The 23,380-nt window shown below is 41.6% G+C and overlaps 1 protein-coding gene across 6 annotated transcripts in view; it reads right to left on the reverse strand.

Annotated features, from left to right (window-relative positions):
- The window catches only part of LOC149156206 (Chlorophyll A-B binding family protein), a 501,816-nt gene that overhangs the window by 225,076 nt on the left and 253,360 nt on the right, over nucleotides 1-23,380 (reverse strand). For all 6 annotated transcript variants that reach the window (XM_089437986.1, XM_089437985.1, XM_089437984.1 and 3 more), the window contains one exon: nucleotides 5,095-5,227. In XM_089437986.1, coding sequence (XP_089294112.1) covers nucleotides 5,095-5,227 — 133 coding nt within the window. The remainder of the gene's footprint in view (nucleotides 1-5,094; nucleotides 5,228-23,380) is intronic.

Below are 23,380 nucleotides of genomic sequence, written 5' to 3' on the forward strand. Positions count from 1 at the left end.
ATATATCACAATCTAACTGAACTCTAAGAATTTAAACTATGCAAACATATGCGTTCATAATCCTAAAACTAAAGACTAAAGAAATTAAATAAAATCTAATTAAGGATTAACAAAACCCTAAATTTGAAACTTCAAACTACGCTAACGAAATAATAACATACAACGAAACAGTGAATGGAAACCACGACGGCAGCAAGAAATTCATGGCAGCTGCATAACATTTTACCCGAGCCAAACTTGTTAATGCATATGCGATAGGGACGAATACAACACGGGACTCAGGACGAGGGCGTGACAGAGTTCGAAGGGAGAACGAGGTCTGGAAGAGGCCAACGCTGAGACGGCAGAGAAGAAGCGACAGTCTAAAAGCTGAACGCGTGACCCTTTTGTTATATGCGCATTCAAATAAACCGTGACTGCAGGTATGACTGTAGACCAGCACGCAGGAACGAAGGCCAGCAGGGTATTTCGTGACTGTATTCGAGGGCGAGATAACCAGATGCGTGAGTCAGCTGAAATGCTGGGTTTTGAAAAAAAAGAAATGCGTATTCCCTTCACACTGACATCCAAAAAACAAGGAAACGGAGGCTCGGCTAGCACATGAGTGCTTTCTCTTTGAAACAAAACTGGAACGCAGCTATACCCACACAAAAAAAAATAACGCCCCACGTGTTACTGGTTTGCGTGGTAGGGTTTCTTGAAGGCGAAATGGAGGGTTTCAGTAGGCTTGACAAGCATAACCAGGTGAAAATCGATTGCAGAAATCCTCAACCAAAAAAATAGACAACCAGAATCGCGTTTATAAAAAAAAATCACTTATGCTATGTTCTGAATGTACTCATTTGACTGCGCATACGATTCAGACAAAAATACCTCAAGCAGATTTACGATGAGATCAACGATGCAAGCAGACCCACACGATGTCTCTCAGTGAAAAAGAAAGGGCATACGTTTTACGTTGTTACCTGGTTTAATGATTACCAAATGCAGAGGGCGCATGGGTGAATGATTTTCCGTTGCAGGAGCTCGTGAAAATTCTGGACGCAGTTACAGGTTGCTGCAGCAAGTATCCAATGTACCGATCCTGAACTGAATGAAAGTTTTAGCCACTTATTTCTGAAAAAAATATTGCCCTTGTTACAGACTCAATAAAACAAAGGAACAGCCACCCAAAAAAAATTTGACTTAGACCCAACTGAGAGATGCAATTTTGGTGCAGAAAATAGACATAACACTGTATATGCAGAACCAAAATTCGAAATTTTCCCGGATCAGTTGAACAAAATTGCAGATTTTGGCCCCTTTAAGGCCAGATTTAACAATAACAGCAGTAAAAAAAAATTTTTTTTTTTGAAATATCAGAAAAACTTGAACTTTACTGTGAGCAGAAAGAAAATTTCTCAATGTAAATCATGAAATAAACTTTAAAAAAGGATTAACCCAGGGCACAATCAGCTGGGCTCTGCACAGAACAGCCTGTGGGAGTCGGCTGGTTCAGCCCAGAACTTCCCCAAACGCCCACAAATACCCTGCACCTAAAGGTTTCCTGCACACTTCAAGCAAACATCAGCAAAGAGGGCAAGAAATGCTGCTAGAATTCAAGGAATAATGGAGATACCTGCCATTATTCCCCAAAAAAAAAAACCCTACAACATTCAAACCCTAGCACATGAGCAAGATACCTGTACCCACAATGCTCTGAAAACCAGCTATTATTAACTGCTGAAAACTGAAATATGCAGAAAAAATGAAAACCTCACAGCAATTCCAGAGAGTAACACCAGCCAGTTTGAACCCCAAAGTCTTTTTATTAATCAGAAATCAGTTTACAAGAGAGCTTTCAGTACAAACTCACAGATCAGATAAACCTGTAAAATGACCCCCTAAGACCCTATAAAAAGGAAATGATCCCAACGGCTAGTTTTGGGTGATCCATGTAGAACTGATCTCGACCATTGATGAGGATCAAGACATCTCTTGATCTCATCCGTCGATTTTATTTAAAAAATATATTTTGCATGTGTTCACAAAAATATTATTATTTTATTATTTAGGGTTTTTGCTTTGTTTTATGAATTTTTATTATTTTTTTATTTTTTAATTTTATTTAAATATTTCATTTATTTTCTAAATGGATCATTTGAACCAAACCGTTGGAAACATCCCCTAGGATCTAGGACCTAGGACTCATGAGGGGATTTAAACATTTCTCAACCCTCTAGACACATTACATCATGACTTTTACAATTTACATCTCAAAGGGATGAAACCACTTAATACAGACCCTCATAAACCACCCAGTTCTGCGACACAACTATAATCTAGCAGATTAACATGCTAGGATTCTCCTAAAGTCCTAATAACAAAATGCATCCCGGCTTTGGGGTCGGGTTTGAAGGAAAACTCTGCCGATCCATGGATCGGTGAGACTAAAAACCTCCCGGGACGCAGACCATCATTAGAAAGTTAGGTCCACCTAGGCAACTTTACATACATGACTCTGATCTGCTTAGATTATTTACAATTTAAACATGCAGACTGGGTTTACAACAAAAATGATCAAGCTGTCGATGACTGTAGGCTGGCACGGACATGTCGCTCAGGAGCTACCCCTCTCTGCCAACAGAAAGGAGGTGGACTGCATGGGCAGTTGACCAGTAGTGGTCAACAAGATGGAAAGTGGCGAGTATGGATTACCTTGAACAAGCTATATCAATTAGTGCCTCCCCAGTAGTGCCCTTCCTAAACCCTAAGGCCTCAAAGGAGGTCCCACTAGACTAACCTCACAAGTGAAGTGTGGGAACAAGAATACAATAGAAATCGGTCAGTCATCCAGTTTGCCCCATGATTCATATTAATATGCCCATAACATTAAATGAAAGCACGTGATTGCAAGAATGGTTAGAGTACCTATTGAGAGATGAGCCACCTTCCTTCAAGAAGAAATGTCAGATGGAAGAGAGATTTGACTAGAACAATGGGTAGATAACTCTGGCATAGTTTTATGTACTCACCATGATGGGGCTGCTGGTTGGCTGGCTGTCAAATGAGGAGAAAATATTTCTCCTAGGGGTTTTTCACTTTTGGTAACAGGACTCAGACTGGAAATGTATTCCATATTCTGCTCCGATGACTGATTTGAGCAGGTCAAATGTTCAGACAAAGAGAGTTGGCTTCTTGTGGAACTTTAGGTTGTTCTCAGGAGTAGCAACTCTAATTTTCCTAATCCAGGGACAGATATCTAGATGCATAAAACTTAGGAAAATATCTCAGATTCTCAACCCCAAAGAAAAACCTTACCCAATTCATGTTCCTGTACTAATATTTGGCATCCTGTTCACAGATAGATCATAGGCATTGGTGTCTCCCTTTTGGCGGTCAATTGGATGAACAATGAACAGTATCCATAATCTCTCTGCATGCTCTTGCAGATCAGCTCAAAGTCATATCTTGACAGTCTACAATGGTTGATCACTTTCACTCACATTTTTTGGGAATTGAATACTCTCGCTGATCCTTTGTCAAAAGAAAGATTACATACTATTGCTGGAGTACTGTTCTTGAATGAATTTATTGTTAGGGCCATTACAGCTTTGAATCTTTCAGTTTAGCTTTCCTTGCTTTCCTTGACTATCACATGCAAAGTTGGTTACATCTGTAGTTTTATACTTGTTTTTCCTGTTCCTGTGGTGAGCTATTTGTTTTAAGGTGTATTTTATGTCAAAAGACAAGTTCATAGTCTTTTATCATGTATAAAATTCTATGGCTATGTAGAGCTCGAGATCAGTCTGTGATTTAAGATGTTTTTCAGTGGATTGGTAAAGGAGTCAAAGAAAAACACAAGGGATAAACATTTTTTGAAATTCCCTATTTTGATATTATGCCTTAGAGCACCTGAAGATTGTGATTTTTATTCTTTGCTGGAATAAAGAATGTGTTTTCTTCCTTGGAAAAAGAAAAGGTAGATCACAGGAAACAAGGGTCAATCTAAAGAACTTTTCCTTGAATTCTTTTACCATGATTTCTTCCCTAACTTTGATTCTCACTCTTGCATTCCAATAATCACTAGGATATCTAGTTTCATGAACTATGCTTTGTTACATCAAAGGAATATTTAGTTCAAAGTGACATCATCCCTTCTGTGGATGCTTTCTTCTTCTATAAATTTTCTCAAGCATATGCACCACATAAGGATACTTCTGATCCATTGAGTACTTCACAGTTCATCCTACAACATTGGCACAGTAGATACTATTTCCATCCTGACAAGCTCCAATAGAAGATATTGTCTAGACCATGTCTGTTAGCCGCTTCACCACCAGTGTCGATGATGTCTGGTAGTTGCTTCACCATTAATCTAGAATATTGCTGAAACATTTGTCATATGATCAATAGCATGATCCTCAGCAGACTATATACTCCAATTAATGTTCTTATGGACTAGGAGACTGATGGGATCCACAAAGATGCAAAATTCAAAGCTCTTAGATCAGTTTTTATGGCTAGAGGTATAAGGTCACCACAAAATATCACTGTTCTCTAGTGAAACACCTCAAAACCTATGTATTGGGTCACAATGAACTTTTACCAAAAATGCTCTGAAACTCTAAATGGTTATCCTTTAAATATATAATTTTCACTATCACAAAAAAAGTACAATTCTCTCTTACTCAAAGAATAAATGTCCAGCTGTTATATTTTCTTTTTCGTGTTACCTGTTTTCTTTCCTTTATAACATGCTTCATAGTCCTCAAATTTACATGCAAGTTAGATGCATAGCTCCAACAACTTTTGTGATGATGCCAAGTTCAGAAAAGGATTAGCGATCAGGAAAACCAGATCCTATGTGGTCATGAGAGTTCATATATATTATATGAAATATAACCTCTTTAAGTTTCAAAGAAATGGCCGAAATACCTCAGTGCATCTCTCTTATACATTATTTAAGGTCTTAGCACTTTCCACCTTGTAATAAGCTCACTTGTAAAGAAAAGGACATGTCTCATAGAAAGCCTTTAGTGGAATTTTGAACATCTAGACGGGCTCCATAAACATACAAATAGAAAATTTGCATCCATGCCTTCAGATGCTTGCCTTGAGCTTTGCATAACCAACTCGCCACCAGACAGGCTCAATAAAATCTACAACTCCAAACCGATCCAGCAATTCAGGGATGACAACACCTAGAGCTGCAAGCATGGCCCAGCGAGCATGAAGCACTTCATAGCTGCAACCAGTTCCAACAAACCAAACTGAATTAAGGAAAGCATTCAATGATTTAATATTAAGCAAATATTAAAACAAATGATTTTCAATAATACATCTAAAGATTTAACCCTACTAAAGAGTTTAGTCCAGAATTTGTGCGACTGTCTTTGTCATTAGGTTGAAGGACAGAATGATGAGATGAAGGCGTACAACTTATGCAAGACAAAATTTCTCCAAGAGAATAATTGAAGGAGCATTTAAAATATTATAAATTATAATCAAGAAAGTTCAATATGGTAAGCCACCCATTCTCCTTGCAGGCCATTCAAAAGCAAAGCCTGGCTTCATTCAAGGTCCATATGGACAGTATTCTCGAGCATCAAGTGCCCCAAATAATATTTTCTCTTCAACAACATGCTCACAACTTCTGAAACAAATATCAGCTTCTTTGAGGTTTTGCAAGATGCTTCCTTACCTAATGTTTTGACTTCTGAGCATCAACCACCTATCAGAAGTTGTGACTCTGTGCTGCAGTTATGGCATGTATGATGTAACCTGCTGGTCCAACTTAACATCCACAATGGCTTCCACTTGAACAACAAATACCTTGCAGGGGTGTGCTGGTCCATGAATGAGAAACACGTCACATGGGGGAATTGAGCCCTGGTGGGGGGAATAATATCACCCACTTTCATTGACCTGGCAAGCCCCTTTGACAATATCAGCTTCCTTGTATTTAAAAGCTCATGTAATGTACTTCTCCTACATGAAAATATTCTTTTGAGCCATACATGCCAGTTCCAATCTCTCGTATTCACATCATCGTCAACAATTCTCAACATCAATACAAGTTCTTTGCATGTAGAAGAACTCAGACAATGAGTATTGGTGTTTAGATGTACTACACTTAACTTTCTTGTGGTCAGTGCCATGCAAGTTTGTAAACATATTATTCAATCCATGTTCTCAAAAATGACACATCGCTAAAAATGCTAGAAATAGTTGTTTGTAGGCTTGAAATGGGTGGGTGTATGAGTTCATAGTGTAAACTTCGGTATAAAAACACCAATGTCATGATGACTACATGAGTCAGAATGCAATATACTTAACAAGTCTTGCATTGAAAGGAAGACTGCACCAAAGAGAATTGAAGAGGACGAGCACATGTAGGGGTACCAGACTAAGTACAAATGAGTGTGTAAGAAAGGTCGGGGCCATGATGACCTGCTGAAGCCAAGTATTGAGCTCACAAGGAGGATGGCTAGCATCTCCACTCAAACATAAACGAGCTATGAATAGAGGAAGGTTTTCTATGTGCCCCGGTTTATGCAAGGAGGAAGCAATCCAGGGATTGTCCTCCCATAGAATTTAAGTCATTAGACTACAAGGATATGAATAGCTTTGCTAGGGTTGTAGTTCATTCTTCGAATACCAAGATTGAAGATGTTGCTAACTCAGATTCCAAGGCAAGAGAAGAATGGCCACCATTACCCCTATTTGGGTTGAAGGATTCAGATGAATTGAAGGTAGATTTAGTGGTTAGTTTAGGCAAGGATTCAAAGTCTCAAAGGGTGGAAGTGTTTGGTGAAGGGAATAATGTCAATTCAATTGTCTTAGTGCAACAACAAACTAGGGCTACCATCCAACCATTAGAGGCCATGGGCAGTGTCCAGGTTGATGATGGTCCTATGGATAGTGGATCGATTAATGGAGTTCTCCTACTTGAAGATAGTACAATGCGGTCAAAGAAGGAATCTAACCCTTCTAAAATGCAATCTGTTGAGAAAAACAGTGGACTAAAACTTTATCCTAGCTAGTAACCAAAAATTCCTTGAAGCATCAAAAAGTGGAGAATCATGGGATGAATTTGCTTCTTTTTTTTTATGTCGTATGTCGAATGAATGAGCTTTTAACTAGTGGTACAATCTAAACTAGGAAGCTTAGGATATTTTGTTGGATTCTTATTAGGTTTTTGGCTCCAAGGATGTTTGCTTTCCATTCAACTCTAATGCTGCAAAGTTGTAAACTAACATGTTTTATATTATCGTACTTAGAATATTGTGGGTCGCTGGCCTGTGTACAATCTTGGCAGGTGGATTTTGATTCAGAGGATCAAGATCAAAGTCATTACCCTCCCAAGTTAGAGTTTCTTATACTACCAACACAATTACAATCATTCATCGATTTGTTTGCTAATAGATTTCGCAAGGTGCTCATTCCAAATGCACAACATAATTCTTTCAAGCCAACCTAAGATTCTACATCGTAGTAGGTTTAAAAAAAAAGGTTTCCACTACTCATTTCTCTTTTGACTTTAGATAGGGTTCGATAGGAAAAAATCAAGTATTTCAATATTCTTAGTGTTGGCTTTGCTTGTCAAGCACAAGACCACCTAATATGTAGTTTCCTTCAATGAAAACCTAAGCTGACAACTTCAAAGGGTGTGGGGGTTGTTGCTTCGATAATGCCTACAGCCAAGGAAGTTGATTCTTCAATTACTTCGGGGTAGGTTGCCAAAGATGGCGGGCCTTTAACTAAGCCCACTCAAAGCACATGTGGGAGCCTGTTGAGGTTTTGGGTTGGTAATCTTCTTGGGACACTATGGGTCCAGTGTGCACCAAGTTCAAGAGCCTAGTCAATGTTGCAACAAAATCTAGCAAGCCTTGGAGAGGGAAACCCTACAAGGCATAAACTAGACCTATAAGCAACAATGGGGTAGTTAAACACTGTCACCACAACAAAAACCCCCTGCATTTTACGAACTTTCACTGATGGGAGGAATCTCAATAGGAAAGAGATCACTTATGATATGTATTTTAGGGTTAAAGTGTGAAATGATCTCACTATGAAGTCTTCGAGAAAGACAAAATTTAGGTTCAAGGCTCCACAAGCAAGAAATTCATTTTCTATGAAGAAACCTAGACACAAAGGCTCAAGACCTAGGGTTTGATTGGTTTGACGAGTCTTGGAGCAACTCAAGGTCAAGGTGAGGAGAAAAAGTTTCTTAAAATGTATGTTAGCTAGGCCAAGGCTCATGAAACCTTCAACAAAGTCCTTAAGTTGAGGAAGAAAACTAGGGTTTCCCTCTTAGTGCAAACACCTAGGGCAAGAGAATTTATGGATGAAATTGAAGTGGATGCCCACCAAATTGATAGGTTTTGTGGAAAACCCTATCCTCTTGATGTTTAGGCTCTCCAACCACCAAAATCCTCCCTCCCTAGAAATTCGCACCAAGACCTAGATTTCTTCTCTAGACTTGAAAGGACCAAAATTAACAGAGAGAAAAGATGGATAAAAGATGAGGTTGATCACCAACATGTTGGACTAGTGCCTTGTTCCTTGGGAGAATGGAGTCTAGGATGATTTAGGTTAGTTAAAGTAGTTTTCAAGGAGGCTGAAATTTGATGCCCTAGCAAGCAATTTTCAAGCATTTACCCACTCAATGAAAAATGGACTTTTATGGGAGAGCTACAATGAGTTCACCACTAGGACTATTCATCACATGTTATACATGAGTAATGTATTCAATATTCATTTATATAGTAATTAAATTAATCTTCAAAAAATTAGGGCATAATTTTACCATGACCTAAAATCAATAATTCCATGCATTAGACATAGAAAAATAGATATTCAACAAAAAAGAGCACTTACAAGACAACATGCATGAATTCCTTCCATTATCCAAAGAATAGTTCCAAGAAATATCCAATAATAAGCTCCAAATGTCAAAATGCATCCAATAGATCGAAAACATCCACAAGAGAACAAGTGTGGTTTCCCTAAAGAGGTAGAATTCCTCAATGAGGCCAAATTTCCAAGTGTGATGATTATGAGAGATCAAATGAAATGATCTATAAAATATATGTGACTAACTAAGATCTATTTTAGCCTATGAGCCCCTCAAACAATAAAATAATGGGCAATTACTAATCAAGGTCACAAGCCCACCTTGTCGCCAATGTAAAAATAAGATAAATCTCCAACAAGAGGGTCGAAACGTTGATGTCATGTTGTCATAGGCTCTTCTTGGGCTTGTGTTGAGCTCCTCTAGTGTCAAGACAAGTGTAGAGGGCTCCTAAAACCAAGGTCTCGGGGTTGGCCCTTAAATCTCTCTGCAAATCATCCTGTAGCCACCAAATATGGGTTTGGGGCACAAAGTTGGGTCTCATGAGTCTCCAAGTGGTGAATAAGCTTGAATCTGCTCCAACTTGAGGGCACTAAAGATGGTGCTAGCCCTCCCATGTCTCAAGGCATGAAACAAATCTCATATGGGCCTTGGATCCACTGCCACACCATGTAATTAATGCTAAGTCGGCTAGGAGCATGTTGTTCCAGGTGTGTCATCCCATGAATAATAAAGCAAATACAGGAACATTATGGTTGTTGAAGGTTCCCATGTCTATGAATGATGCTCTACAACTATCCAGAGTCCCATGGCTCTTAACACATCACATATGGGTATCAATATGTTCCTCTAGAGGACCTGGGCCCTAGTTAAGTTTCCCAGACCTATAGATGGAACCACCTGCCAATTACACACAATATCCAGTGCTGCAACTTTCACCATTAGGTACATTAATCATTATTGCATCTAAGTGAACCAAGCTTGAAAGAAATGGGCATAATAACACTTCATATGTGGCTTCTCTTCCAAAATTAGGGCCTTAGTCACGTAATGGTGTTACCTCCCTAGGTAGGAGTGGCTAATAGATGACCCTATTAGGTGTTCCCAACCCCCAAAGGGAAGTGACAAGTCCTTGGTCCAACCTTCAATTGATAGGTGTTTTGTGCATAATGATGGAACGGAGGGGAAAGGACTCTATGGCCAAGTGCCATGGTCAAAGGGACTGGCTATGATGAAATACCTCATCTTGGGTGTATAGGTGTGAGGAGGGAGCAATTGTGGATGCATGAGTTACCTCAGCCTTTGTTTTTCCACCTCTCTATTTTCCTTTTACTTTTTCTTGATTTTTTTCTTATATTATCACTCACAGCTCGAGGAATGAGAGCCTGCTTTGTATAATGTATAGCAATTAATACCCCCTTTTGAATGGGGCAGTTCATTGCCCATTAGGGAATGGGACATGCAAGGGTTCCTTATCTTCTATGAGATAGGACAACATTGGCCTATGAACCGGGTGATGGCCATATGATAGAAGTAGAGCTCACACTTGGCTTTTGCCCACGTGCTAATTTGTAAGTCCCAGCCATCTTTTGCATTTTGATTTCTCTTTTGTTTTTCTTGTGACCATCACATGCTCTGTCTTCTTTTTTTTTAGATACATAAACCTCGGAGGTTACATTTCCAGGACCTACCCAGGTTTAAGGATATGTGGATGTCAAAGCCAAATGAACCAATGGTCATTTGACCCAAACAAGGGAGGTGGAATAAGGGCCTCTCATGTAAGATGGAAAGTGGTAAGTATGGAATAGGGATAGATGGGGCTAGGCTATCTCAATCATGGTTTCCCAAGTAGTGCCCCTTCTTCTTCCAAGTTACCCCATAATCCATGTCAAAATGCCCAAATACAAACAAGCATAAGCACTCAATTACAAAATGAATAAAGAACCTTTTGATTAGAAACCCACCTTACAACTATTAGTTTTTGTAGCATCGGATGGTGTTCTAGTCCTGAAACTTTGTAGAGAGGCTAATGTTGAAATTTCTAATTCTGACACGCGATAAATTCCTATTGCATTATTTGGTTTATTTCACCTACTTGTTTATTCCTTAACAAGTTATTTATCCATATAAATACTGAAAATAAACACAAATGCAGTCTCAACTCATATACAGATCATCAACTGAAATAATATACAAACACACAAGCGACACCATTATTTTTGGACAATCGTCCCTAGAAAAACCCAATGCGGGAAAATTGGTGCAACAGTTCTAAGGGTTTTATTATTAAGCAGCTTTCTTGAGTACAACTAGGGTGCCAAACTGGCTCACCCAATAGAGATTTCTACACGGCAGTAATACCTCTTCTCGGAAGCAGATATTTAGCTTCTCAGCACTAGTCTGCCCCACAAAAATCCTTCTGGCACTTCTCCAAGGCTCTGCGTCAGCCCTGCTAGCCTCTGCGTAGCTCTGGAACCCTCTGCGTCAGCCTTCTGCCTCTCTGTGTCAGCTCTCTGGCCTTCTACGTCACCCACACAAGCCCCTCAGCCTCTGCATAGTCTCTAGCTACCTCTGTGTGGCTCTTGCTACCTCTGTGTAGCCTCCTCAATCACTACGCTGGCCCTCTAGCACTATCTTTGTCTCTCTACTATGTACTCACTGCCCCTCGCTGCAACTCAGATCACTTGTTCGAATTTTCTCAGCAAACCCCGTTCCAGAAAATCAAACTCACTGATCAATCTTGGTGTATCTCCAACTGACCCTCAAGCCCCCTCTTATGCTTTTCCTATTGAGTCTTCAACGACTAAGATTAAGTCACTAATCAACGGCGAAGATTAGATTTGTCTTGATCCATGTCAGTTAAAAAATTCTCACCCAGTTTTATATTAATACCCATTGATATTTTAATTGTCCTAAGTTTAGACTTAGGAACCCCATTAAAAATATTAATTATTTTAGTATCACTCTAACCGGGTGGAATTTCCCCAAACCATTCTGGGTCTTGGAGATCTCATGTGCTTTAGCCTCTCCACCAATTTTCATGTCTAAAGCACATCCGATGCTACCACAAATCAACACTCCCTCTTAGCGAGGAATGTGCTCTAGTAATGCTCCACCACTGACCATCACACTGATCCTCCAGCACAGATACCTACGCTGATGCTGCGCCTGTTGCCCTACATCCACTGCACTATTGCCTCCTGTACTGTTGCCCATGGCTCTGCCACTGCCACTGCTACATTTGTACTGCAACTCCTTCTGCATCCCTGCTACTACTGGTACTTCTTTCCAACACTACTCTGCACTGCAACTCTCTCTCAGCATGCTGCCCATAGCACTACCACTGCTAACTACTGCGCTCCAACTCAGTTACCAAGAAGTAAGTAACTGATCTACCCAACAACTGACATCCTTGTCAGTCCGAAAGCCTCCTGATGCTGAAGCTACCTCTGCTGTTATCCTGTGCTCCCTCTGCTGTCTCTGCACTGCTACAAACACCCTTGTGCCTCTCGCACTATTGCAACCACCTTTGTGCATCTCGCACTGCTGCAAACACCTTTGTGCTTCTCGCATTGCTACAACCCCAACTGCACTGCTACAGACCCCAACACTCTAGCACTGCCTTGTCGGTCCATCCGCATCTTGCTTCTACCAACACCCATCATCCTGCTACTGTCATTCGGGGCTCCCATAGCCGGATATGATCCAAGAGTTTGGGTACCTCAAGGATCCTGCCCCTCTTTTTCTGTAGTCCCCCTGACTACAGTTCAATGTCACCCCACCTCTTCTCTAAAGGTGCATCAGCACTCATGGCACAGTCGTCATTAGTGTCGACTTCTTTCTCCACCTTAGCCGGTGCTGCCTTGGAGTCAGAAGCCTCTCCCTTATTCTTCTTCCTAGGACACTGGGTTGCATAATGACCCAACTCCCCACAATGGAAGTATTTCACCTTGGGGATGCCCTTCTTCCTCTTCCCTTGCTGTCCCGCAGATGCCAGAGCCGCATCCTCCTCCTCCTATTTCTTGATTCGACCTCCTTTGCTGCTACTTCCCGCCTTGGTCAACCGTATGATCTCTTCTTGGCGAAGATCTGCCCACATCTCTTCCCATCCCGGAAGATCAACTTTTCCCAAAATGCTTTGGACAAATGTCTCCCAATCCTTGGAGACTGCATTCAGGGCAGTCCTCACCATGAACTCCTGAACCGGTGTGGCCCCTATGGAAGTAAGTTGGTACCAAATCTCTTGCAACCTGTTGAGGTATAGATCTATCTTCTACCCCTTCTGCATTTGATACAACCGCAGCTGATTCTCCAACAACATCTTCCTCTACACAAAAGTGCCCTGATACAATGTCATCAAGGTATCCCACATCTCCTTTGTCGTGTTCTTCTCAGCAATATGCGGTACTACATGATCCCTGACCCCATCAACGATTATGCACTTTTCTTTTGCCATTGCATCCTCATACCTTTCATTATCAGCTGGATCGACTAGAATAGCCACGATTCTCAAGGTGAAGCCCTTGATGCGATGTCTATCTAGAACGGACAGGATCCTGACCTTCTAGATGACAAAGTCGGAGGCCCGGTCCAACCTGTCCTAATCCCTCAGTGCATTCCTTTCCATCTCCGCTCCTTTTCTAGACTCCCTCTGAGTCTCGACTTCCCTCTTGGAAGTTCTCTCCTAGACTCCTTCTGAGTCTCGATTTCCCTGCTGGAAATCTTCCCGCCAACTGTCGATCCACTCCTCTCCGATCCTCTTTGCAACTGCAACTCGGATCTGGATTTCTTGGCTAGAAATCTGTCAAGGCAGCAACTCCCTCTACCTTGGTTCTGTCCCGTTAGGTACTGTTCTGCTTCAACAGCAACAGCACCCCACCAGCTTCCTAATCCACAATCTGCCCACAGCTCCCTATGCCCCAACAATTGAATAAATTGAACCTTCCAACTCTACGCAATCCGGTAAAGGCTGAATCACTCCTCTAGCCAACTACGTCAAGCCTACCTCACTGAGTAGGATGATGTGGCTCTTCGTGAGCCTCTTCTGCCTCTCTCTACCTCTGCGCTGGCCCTCTCTCTGGCTCGAAATGATGACGCAGGCCCTCTGCGTCACTCCCTCTTTGCTGCTTTCTGCTTAGGAGCAGCTCTATCTCTCAGGACAGCTGCTACTGCTGCAAATATTTCTGATTATGCTAGCGCCTTCAATCCTCCTGTGATCTGCAATGCTCTGATACCATGTTGAAATTTCTAAGTCTGACACGTCAGAAATTCCTATTGCATTATCTGGTTTATTTCACCTACTTGTTTATTCCTTAACAAGTTATTTATCCATATAAATACTGAAAATAAACACAAATGCAGTCTCAACTCAGATACAGATCATCAACTGAAATAGTAGACAACCACACAAGGGACACCGTTATTTTTGGACAATCGTCCTCAGAAAAACCCAATGCAGGAAAACCGGTGCAGCAGTTCTCAGGGTTTTATTATTAAGCAGCTTTCTTGAGTACAACTAGGGTGCCAAACTGGCTCACCCAACAAAGATTTCTACACGACAGTAATACCTATTCTCGAAAGCAGATATGCAGCTTCTCAGCACTAGTCTGCCCCACGAAAATCCTTCCAGTGCTTCTCCAAGGCTCTGTGTTAGCCCTTCTAGCCTCTGTGTAGCTCTGGAACCCTCTGCGTCAACCTACTGCTTCTCTATGTCAGCTCTCTGGCCTTCTGCGTCACCCACATAGGCCCCTCAGCCTCTACGTAGTCTCTAGCTGCCTCTGTGTGGCTCTTGCTACCTCTGTGTAGCCTTCTCAATAATTGCGCTGGCCTTCTGGCACTATCTTTGCCTCTCTGTTATGTACTCACTGCCCCTAGCTGCAACTCAGATCACTTGTTTGAATTTTCTCAGCAAACCCCGTTCCAGAAAATCGAACTCACTGATCAATCTTGGTGTATCTCCAACTAACCCTCAAGCCTCCTCTTATGCTTTTCCTATTGAGTCTTCAACGGCTGAGATTAAGTCTCTAATCAACGGTTGATATTAGATTTGTCTTGATCCATGTCATTTAGAAAATTCTCACCCAGTTTTATATTAATACCCATTAATATTTTAATTTTCCTAAGTTTAGACTTAGGAACCCCATTAAAAATATTAATTAATTTAATATCTCTCTAACTGGGCGGAATTTCCCCAAACCATTTATGGGTCTTGGAGATCTCATGTGCTTTAGCCTCTCCACCAATTGTCATGGCTAGAACACATCCGATGCTACCACAAATCAACAACTAAAACACATGAATTCTCCAAAACCCGGAAATCGTTTCTGGAAATACCACCTAGAGATAGCTCAATTAAATTAATTGACCATCATTTAATTTTTTCCTAAGTCTAACTTAGGAAAATTATTTAATTAATTGTAATTAATTAAAAAAGGTTATAATTCTCTAGAAACTCACACAGATCGACTTCAAGATGATCTCAACCATCGATTAAGTTTTAATCATGGTCGTTGAAGTCCCAACTGGAGATTATAAGAGGAGGTCGATCGATAGATGGAGAAAACATCAGTTGTAGATACTTAGTGATCAAGGCAGCTCGATTTCCTAGTAGCAAGTGATTCAATAAAGAGATCAAGCCAGTGATCGAGTAACAAGTGGTAAAGGGGCAGCACAAAGATTTTCTAGAGGAGTTTTCAGTTGCGGAGGAGTCAGAAGAGGAGATCAAAATTATTCTCCAAGAGGTTGTGCAGGGGCTGCGAAGAAGCCACAAAGAGGGCATTCGATTTAGCTAGAGCAGTGGCAATTTTAGGTGCTAGTGGTCGCAAGGATTCCTAGAGGGCCAAGTCAAAGGCTTCCAGACTAGCAACAGTTGGTCAATAGCTAATTCGAGGTAGTTTCGAGCTAGAAAGATTCAGGCCCATGTAGAGGTGACGTAGGGGCCAGCACAGAGGCAGTAGGAGAGCGAATTTGAGTGGCTAGATTGAGTTGAGATTGCTCGTGGAGGAGGGTGTATTCCCTCAGATATTTTTATCAGTATTTCTCGCAGATAGAAACACCAATTTGGCGTTATTTTCTTGTACTTATAGTTTTTGTTGCTGCATAATAGTCAAACCCTCATCTGTTGCACTGGTTTTCCCGCATTGGGTTTTTCCGAGGACAATTATCCAAAAACAAAGTGTAAATTTTTATGTGTGTGTTAGCATTTCTCAATTCCTATTTTTTCTTCCGCAATATCTTTTATGGTGAAGAAATTGCAGTGTGAATAATTCGTTATTTTGTCATAAACAAAATAAACTGCATAATTAATTTATCAGTTGGAAGAATTATTTCTAGTTGTTTCATTTCATGTAATTTTCACATGGTATTAGAGCATATTTGATAGACAGGAGGCTCAGAAATCAAGAGGGAAAATTTCGTTGTTTAAAGGGAGCAACAGGATAAAATTTTAAGGGGTTCGATTTTCTGGTTGCAGTTGGCAGGAAAGTTTGATTTGTCGGGGGAAGAAATTCCAACAAGCAGAGGGAGCAACAACATAGTATTTTTGCATAGCAGACTCTTGGTCAGGGCACAGAGGGTTTGCAGCTATTTGTTAGAGAAAATTCAGTGTCAGATGGAAGAGAAATACCACACAAATTTATACTCAGGATGTCTTTTGTAAATTTTCCAAAATTTTCTAGTATGGCCATGGACAGTTTTGATATTCATGGGGCTTCAGAATTGTCTTCCAGATTAGAGGACGAATTTGTTTGTTTAAATTTCTCAGCGTAACAAGGTGTCTGGTACATTGACAATGGTGCATCAGCACACATGACAAGGGTTTCTCTAGCTACATTGAAGAGCAGATGGACTTCCAAATTACGATGGGAAACAAGATCAAGTGCACTCCAGTGGGGAGAGGTACCATCGATTTTCAGAGGGAGTCAGGAGCAAGTACTAGTGCTACAGATGTATTGCATGTGCCAGGATTGGGTATGAACCTGATTTCAGTATCCTAGCTATAGGATAAGGGATATGATGTCCACTTCGTAGGGAAGAAGGTGTTTATTAAACACATGAGTTGGAAGAGGGTGAAACAGATTGGAGTTCGAAGCAACAGGTTGTACAAGTTGCAACTTGATTCTCCAATGGCACTGATAGGCAGTGACAATAACAACAGAAAAGATCTAAATGAGCTATGGCATAGGAGAATGGAACATTCACACCATGGAGCACTTAGAATGCCCACGGAGACAGTGACGGGTGTTCCAGAACTTGGCACGGAACACAATGATGTATGCATAGGGTGCGTGCTTGGGAAATATGCTAAGGAAGCATTCCCAAGAAGTGACAATAGAATAGATGGCGTGTTGGGACTGATACATTCAGACATTTGTGGCCCTATGTCCATTAGAGATCTCAATGGGGCTAAGCATTTCATCACCTTTATTGATGATCATTCCAGGAAAACCTGGGTCTACTTCTTGAAGACCAAGGATGATGTCTTCAATCGTTTCAAGGAGTTCAAGGCTCTGGTGAAGAATAAGAAGATCAAAGTGCTTCGCTCAGATAATGGTGGAGAATACACAGATAAAGACTTCACAGATTTATGTGAGAAGGAAGACATCAGACGAGAGTGGATAGCTCCATAGAATCCACAGTACAATGAGGTAGAGAGCGGAAGAATATATCTATAGTCAGGGTTGCATAGGCAATGTTATGACTAGGATTTGCCCAAGTTTCTATGGGCAGAGGCATGTAACACAATGGTGTATATTCAGAACATGATTCCTCACAAGACATTGGGGAAGATATGTTAAAATTGGCAACTAGGGCCAAACTCCATGTGGGTCATCTCATTTATGGCAGCTGATATTTTTCATAGATTCCTCTTGTCGAGAGGTGTAGGATTGATCTAAAGATCATCCGATTCCGACAAGTATTTATGGAGATATGAATTTATTTGTATTTACTTGACAAATGGTCAAGGTCGGCCAGCAGTTAAATGTGTGGCACACATGTCCAGTGAATCATATAAATACAAGTGAGGTTGATTCATTTCAACTCATATCATCATCTCTCATTCTTCTCTCTCTCCTTGTATGATTAGGTATACACAAGGACGAGGATCTCTCACACGTGGGAAGCAAGAAGACACAGGTTGAAAGAGGACGCATAAATTGTTGACTGTGTTGACTGAGTTTCACTGAGGCAGCGGAAGGCATCTTTGACCTACGTTGACCAAGTGTTGACTCATCAAGGGTGCGGTTTTGGTGTGGCTGCCTCTCCTAGGCAAGCTGCAGATTTTGGTGCAAAAATCGAGGCAATCTGACCTCTGGTTTGACCAGCATTGACTACCATAGTTTTGGGCAGCAAGTTGACTTTAGTCCACAACAGTTTGACTGTGTTTTTGGGGTTGTTCAAGGGCTGTTTCTTCAGGCTGTTCAAGGGCTAGTTGATCGGAAATTGACCAAGCATATTGGAGGTCAATTTCAACTCATTTGACCAAGTTTGACTTTGTTGATCTAGGGTTTGTTGCTGCTGATATAAAATTACTGAATTCTGATTTTGTACTATTTCTCTCTAATGAACTATTGAAGATAAAAGAAGATTTGATCAAAGGGTTTCCCCGCATTGGGATTTGTCCCTGGCTAGCTGCCACATCTTGTGTCTCTTGTCTTGGCTTGTTTTCTATTGATCGTTTAATGTTCTATCAACAATTTACTTAATGTATATGTGATTGCTAATTTGTGGCTAATAAGAAGAAAAGAAGTAAACTTCTCTAAGCATAGAACATACCATAATTTAACATGGTATCAGAGGTGAGGTGAAGACAAAGCCCAAGCAAGAGCATGAGCAAGAGCAATCACCGAAGAGAAGGTTGGCAAGGCTATCCTAAAAACTTCATGGGGTCCTCAACACTCTTCCCAGCCGAAGATAAACTCTGTGAGAAGTCTAACTATCACGGATGGAAGATGTCTCTCGATTTGACTTTAGAAGACCAGGAAGTGTTGGACCATGTGAGAGGCAATATTGTTGCGCCTCCATCAAATGCATCCACTGCTGTCAAAAGCAAGTGGTCCAAGGGAGAAGTCAAAGCAAGGAAGATCATCTGGGACTCTATCGACAAGCGCCTGGTGGCCTATGTTTCCAAGCTAACAACCTCCAAGGAAATATATGATAGACTAGTGAGTTTATTTAAATTTAATGATGCAAATCAAGTTCTGTTCCTTAGAAATAAGCTTAAGGAAATTAAGAATGGCAAAGATGAGAGTATGCAAGCATATTTCTTAAGGATCACTGAGATCAAGAATGATCTCCTATCTATTGGGGAAGTAGTTCCTAATAGGGAAATGACTATCACAACTCTTGGAGGACTGCCACTTGAATGGTATATATTCAGGACTACTCTTCTCACCATTAATGCCATCTTAGAATTTGAGGAATTGATGGCTAGATGTATTCAAGGATGGAAGAGCAAGAAATGCCCGCACTTAAAGGCCATCCCTCTGCGTTTTCTTCTCATGCTAAAAGAAGAAACAATTCTAGGGCTAAATCCAAAGGAAAGGCTGGACCAAAGGGTGGAAGAAAAGGTCGATGTTACAATTGCAACAAAATGGGCCACTATGCGAGGGCCCATCACTCTCAAGGCAATCAAAGGAATAGCAAGTCCAATGGCATAGGTAAAAGAAATGTCGGAAATCAAGGAAGAGGACAACCCTTCAAGAAGGAAAGAAACTCCAAGTATGAACCTAATGTTGTTAACAATAAGCAAGATGAATATTGTCTACCAACAGCCCTCTCTACTCCTGCTCCCCCGGACTCGCTGGGAAATTGGCTTATAATAGTGGTGCCTCAAGGCACTTCACTGGCTACAAAGAAGCTCTCTCCAATCTGATGATAGAAAAAGAAACCAACCTGGAATTTGTTCTTGGGGACAACGCAGAATATCCCGTGAAAGGCGTAGGGAATGTCACTCTTCAATTGAATCAGGGTAATACAATTCATTTGCAAGAAGTCCTATATGTACCTGATCTCAAAAAGAACCTGGTGTTCATTTCGACAATGGAGGACAAAGGCTGCAAGGTAACCTTCATTGATGGCAAGGTACGTGTATGGAAAAAGAATTTTAAGGAAGCTTTCACTCTTGGGTTTCGATTCGATTCATTATCTCAGGTCAGAGGAATTCCGCTGGGTGTCATGTCTTGTGACACATCACTTCAGTCTGAACTATGGCATCAGAGGTTTGCTCACCTTCATTATAAAGCTCTACCTAATGCAAGATAAATGGTGATAGGTATGCCCGAGTTCCAAGTAGAGCAAGAAGGTGTATCTCATGGATGTGCCGAAGGGAGGCTCCAAAGGGGACCATTCCCATCAAGACAAAGGAAGACCTCCGATATATTGCAGTTGGTTCACTCAAACATATCTGGTATGATGCCTGTGAACTCTTTGGGAGGATATTTGTATTACCTCACTTTTACAGATGATTATTCTCGCAAGACCTGGATATACTTCTTGAAAAAGAAGGATGCAGTGTTCACTTGGTTTTGTCACTTCAAAGCCTTGATCAAAAATCAAACCGAAAAGAAGATCAAGATCTTAAGGACTGATAATGGAACTGAGTATGAATCCAATGAGTTTCATGACTTTTGCAAAGAGGTTGGCATTAAGAGGGAGACTACAACACCATATACTCCTGAGCATAATGGTGTGGTGGAAAGGAAGAATCGTACGATTGTGGAAGTTGTCCGTGCTATGCTCCATGATCAAAGACTTCTGAAGTTTTTATGGGCCGAACCTGCAAATACCGCCGTATATGTGCAATACCGATGCCCTCCTCCAGCATTAGGTTCCAAGACTCCCAAAGAGATGTTCACTGGTAAGAAACCTGACATATCTCATTTTAGAATTTTTGGAAGTCCGATATATTTTCATGTGCCGAAGGAGAAGAGGAATAAATTGGGTGCATCTGGAAAGAAAGGAATCTTCGTGGGCTATAGTGAAAACACTAAGGGCTATAGAATCTATGTGGTTGGTCAAAGGGAAATCGAGATTAGCCATGATGTCACCTTTGACGAAGATATGGCTCTTAGCAAAGTTGACAATCTTCCTACTCAAAGGGGATCTAAAGAAGCTGACACCAGGGAACCAAAGGAAAAGGAAGATGAGACGATGCCCGATGTGGAAGAACCTATGGATCCTATTGATCCCCCTCCGCAAGAGCCTTCCTCTTCTAGGAAGAGGCCTTCATGGCTTAGGGGGACACTTGATGATGCTAAAGGGCACATTGCACCCAGGGGAACCTTTCAGGAAAGTAAGAAGCCGGCCAGGTATCAGGGATACTTGACCATCATAATCACGATCATCCAAAATGAGCCTTCGTCATTCGCAGAAGTTGTCAAGCATCAAGTATGGAAGGATGCTATGACTGAGGAATATGAGTCCATCATGAAAAATGATGTCTAGGATGTGGTCCCCAGACCCCAGGACAAAGCAGTTGTCACTTCAAAATGGCTTTACAAGATAAAGCATGCAATTGATGGAAGTGCGGAAAAGTATAAGGCTCGTTTTGTCGCTCGTGGCTTCTCTCAGAAGGAAGGTATAGACTATGACGAGATATTTGCACTTGTTTCCCAATATACCACCATCCGCTCGATCATAGCCCTTGTTGCTTCGCAAGGATGGAACCTACATCAAATGGATGTCAAGACTGTGTTCTTGCATGGTTTGATCAAAGAGGAGGTCTATGTGGAGCAACCCGAAGGATTCGAGATTCATGATCCAGAATATTGTGTGTGCAAGTTGAAGATGGCCCTCTATGGGCTGAAGCAAGCACCCCGAGTGTGGTATGAGAGGATCGGTAGCTACTTGATGAAGCTGGGATTCACTAGGAGTGAAGCTGACCCTAACCTTTACTTTAAGGTTGAATATGACAATCCTCTCATACTGGTGTTGTACATTGACAACCTCTTTCTAACAGGTGCAAACCCTCTCATTCACAAATGTAAGAAGGAGTTGGCTTCTGAATTTGAGATGGACCTAGGACTGATACATTATTTCCTAGGACTAGAAGTCTGGCAGAAGCCAAGGGAGATTTTCCTATCTCAAGGAAAATATGTAGTGAAGATATTGGAGAGATTCGGTATAGTGGACTGCAAGCCTGTGACTACCCCGATAGAGCTTGACTTCAAGAAGTTAAGCAATAGTGCTGCCGGACCTGTTTTACGAAATGCTACCGAGTATCGTCAACTCATCTGAGCATTGATGTTCTTGGTGAACTCTTGTCTGAATATATGCTTTTCAGTCAACACGTTGAGTCAACATATGGTTGAGCCTCACCACTCACATTGGATTGGTGCCAAGAATCTATTGAGATATCTTCGTGGCACAATCACTCATGGGTTGAGATACACTGTCGGAGATGTGAGACTACATGGATACACCGATGTTGATTGGGCAGGCAGTGTGGTGGACTGAAAAAGCACTTCCAGGTGTTGTTCTTTGGGATCTGCCTCGATACAGGAAGCAGAAGTCGGTGGCTTTAAGCACCGCTGAGGCAGAGTATATTGCTGCTAGTATGGCCTCTTGTGAGGCGTTCTGGTTGTGAAAGCTCTTCAGTGAGCTGTTTGGATTTACATTGGATACCACCGTGATCGTGTGTGACAACCAGAGCGGGATATGGTGCAGTAGGGAGAAATAAGGCTCCAACATATCAGTATGGATGAACAGGTCGCCGACATTTTGATGAAGCTCCTGGGAAAGGTCAAATTCTTGACTTTCCGAGAACGACTTGGTGTCGTTCAGAGACCCTCTTATGAGGGTCGAGTATGATGTATTGAGCTCTGGGAGCTCCAGGGGGGCGCGGGGTACTTCTTGGAGCGACATGCGGCCACAGGGCAACTGACCATCCCCTAGTGGTGCATTATGTGCAGGGTGAAAGGTTCAACCTTCCCCTGTGACAACCTGTGGCGACTGTAGGACAGGATAATTAGTTCTCCTGTGGGCCAGGATGATTAGTTCTCCTATGGCAATTGTTGGACAGGATGATTAGTTCTCATGTTGAGGCATCCTACCCATGCAGTCTGGGACTCATGGGAAGTACCTCTCATCTGATCAATGAGTAGGGAAATGGGGTTAGGGACCATTAGTAGTACTATCGATGGACGCATCGTTGTATCTACCGCACTCCCTATGCTAGGATGACCTCCATTGATCTGGGATCAGTGAGAGTGGTATGACACACCCTAAGACTGACTTCGGGTCAGTGGAGGATGGTATGATACATCCTCGATCATTTCTTCTTCTTCATAGTTCAAGCAGAGCAGAGCACGGCCAAGTAGTGCAGGGCAGTGCATTTGATGGCTGGGATAGTAGCGACAGTCAGATGGATTGCAGATGGGGTTCTCCCTAGTTGAGAGGGAGTGTTAAAAGTGGCAACTAGGGCAAAACTCCATGTGGGTCATCTCATTTATGGCAGCTGATATTTTTTCTAGATTCCTCTTGTCGAGAGGTGTAGGATTGGTCTAAGGATCATCCGATTCCGACAAGTATTTATGGAGGTATGAA

Source organism: Pinus tabuliformis, chromosome 9, assembly GCF_031772625.1.
Source record: "Pinus tabuliformis cultivar Carrire ecotype Pingquan chromosome 9, CPIR1, whole genome shotgun sequence".
Taxonomy (NCBI): Eukaryota; Viridiplantae; Streptophyta; class Pinopsida; order Pinales; family Pinaceae; genus Pinus; species Pinus tabuliformis.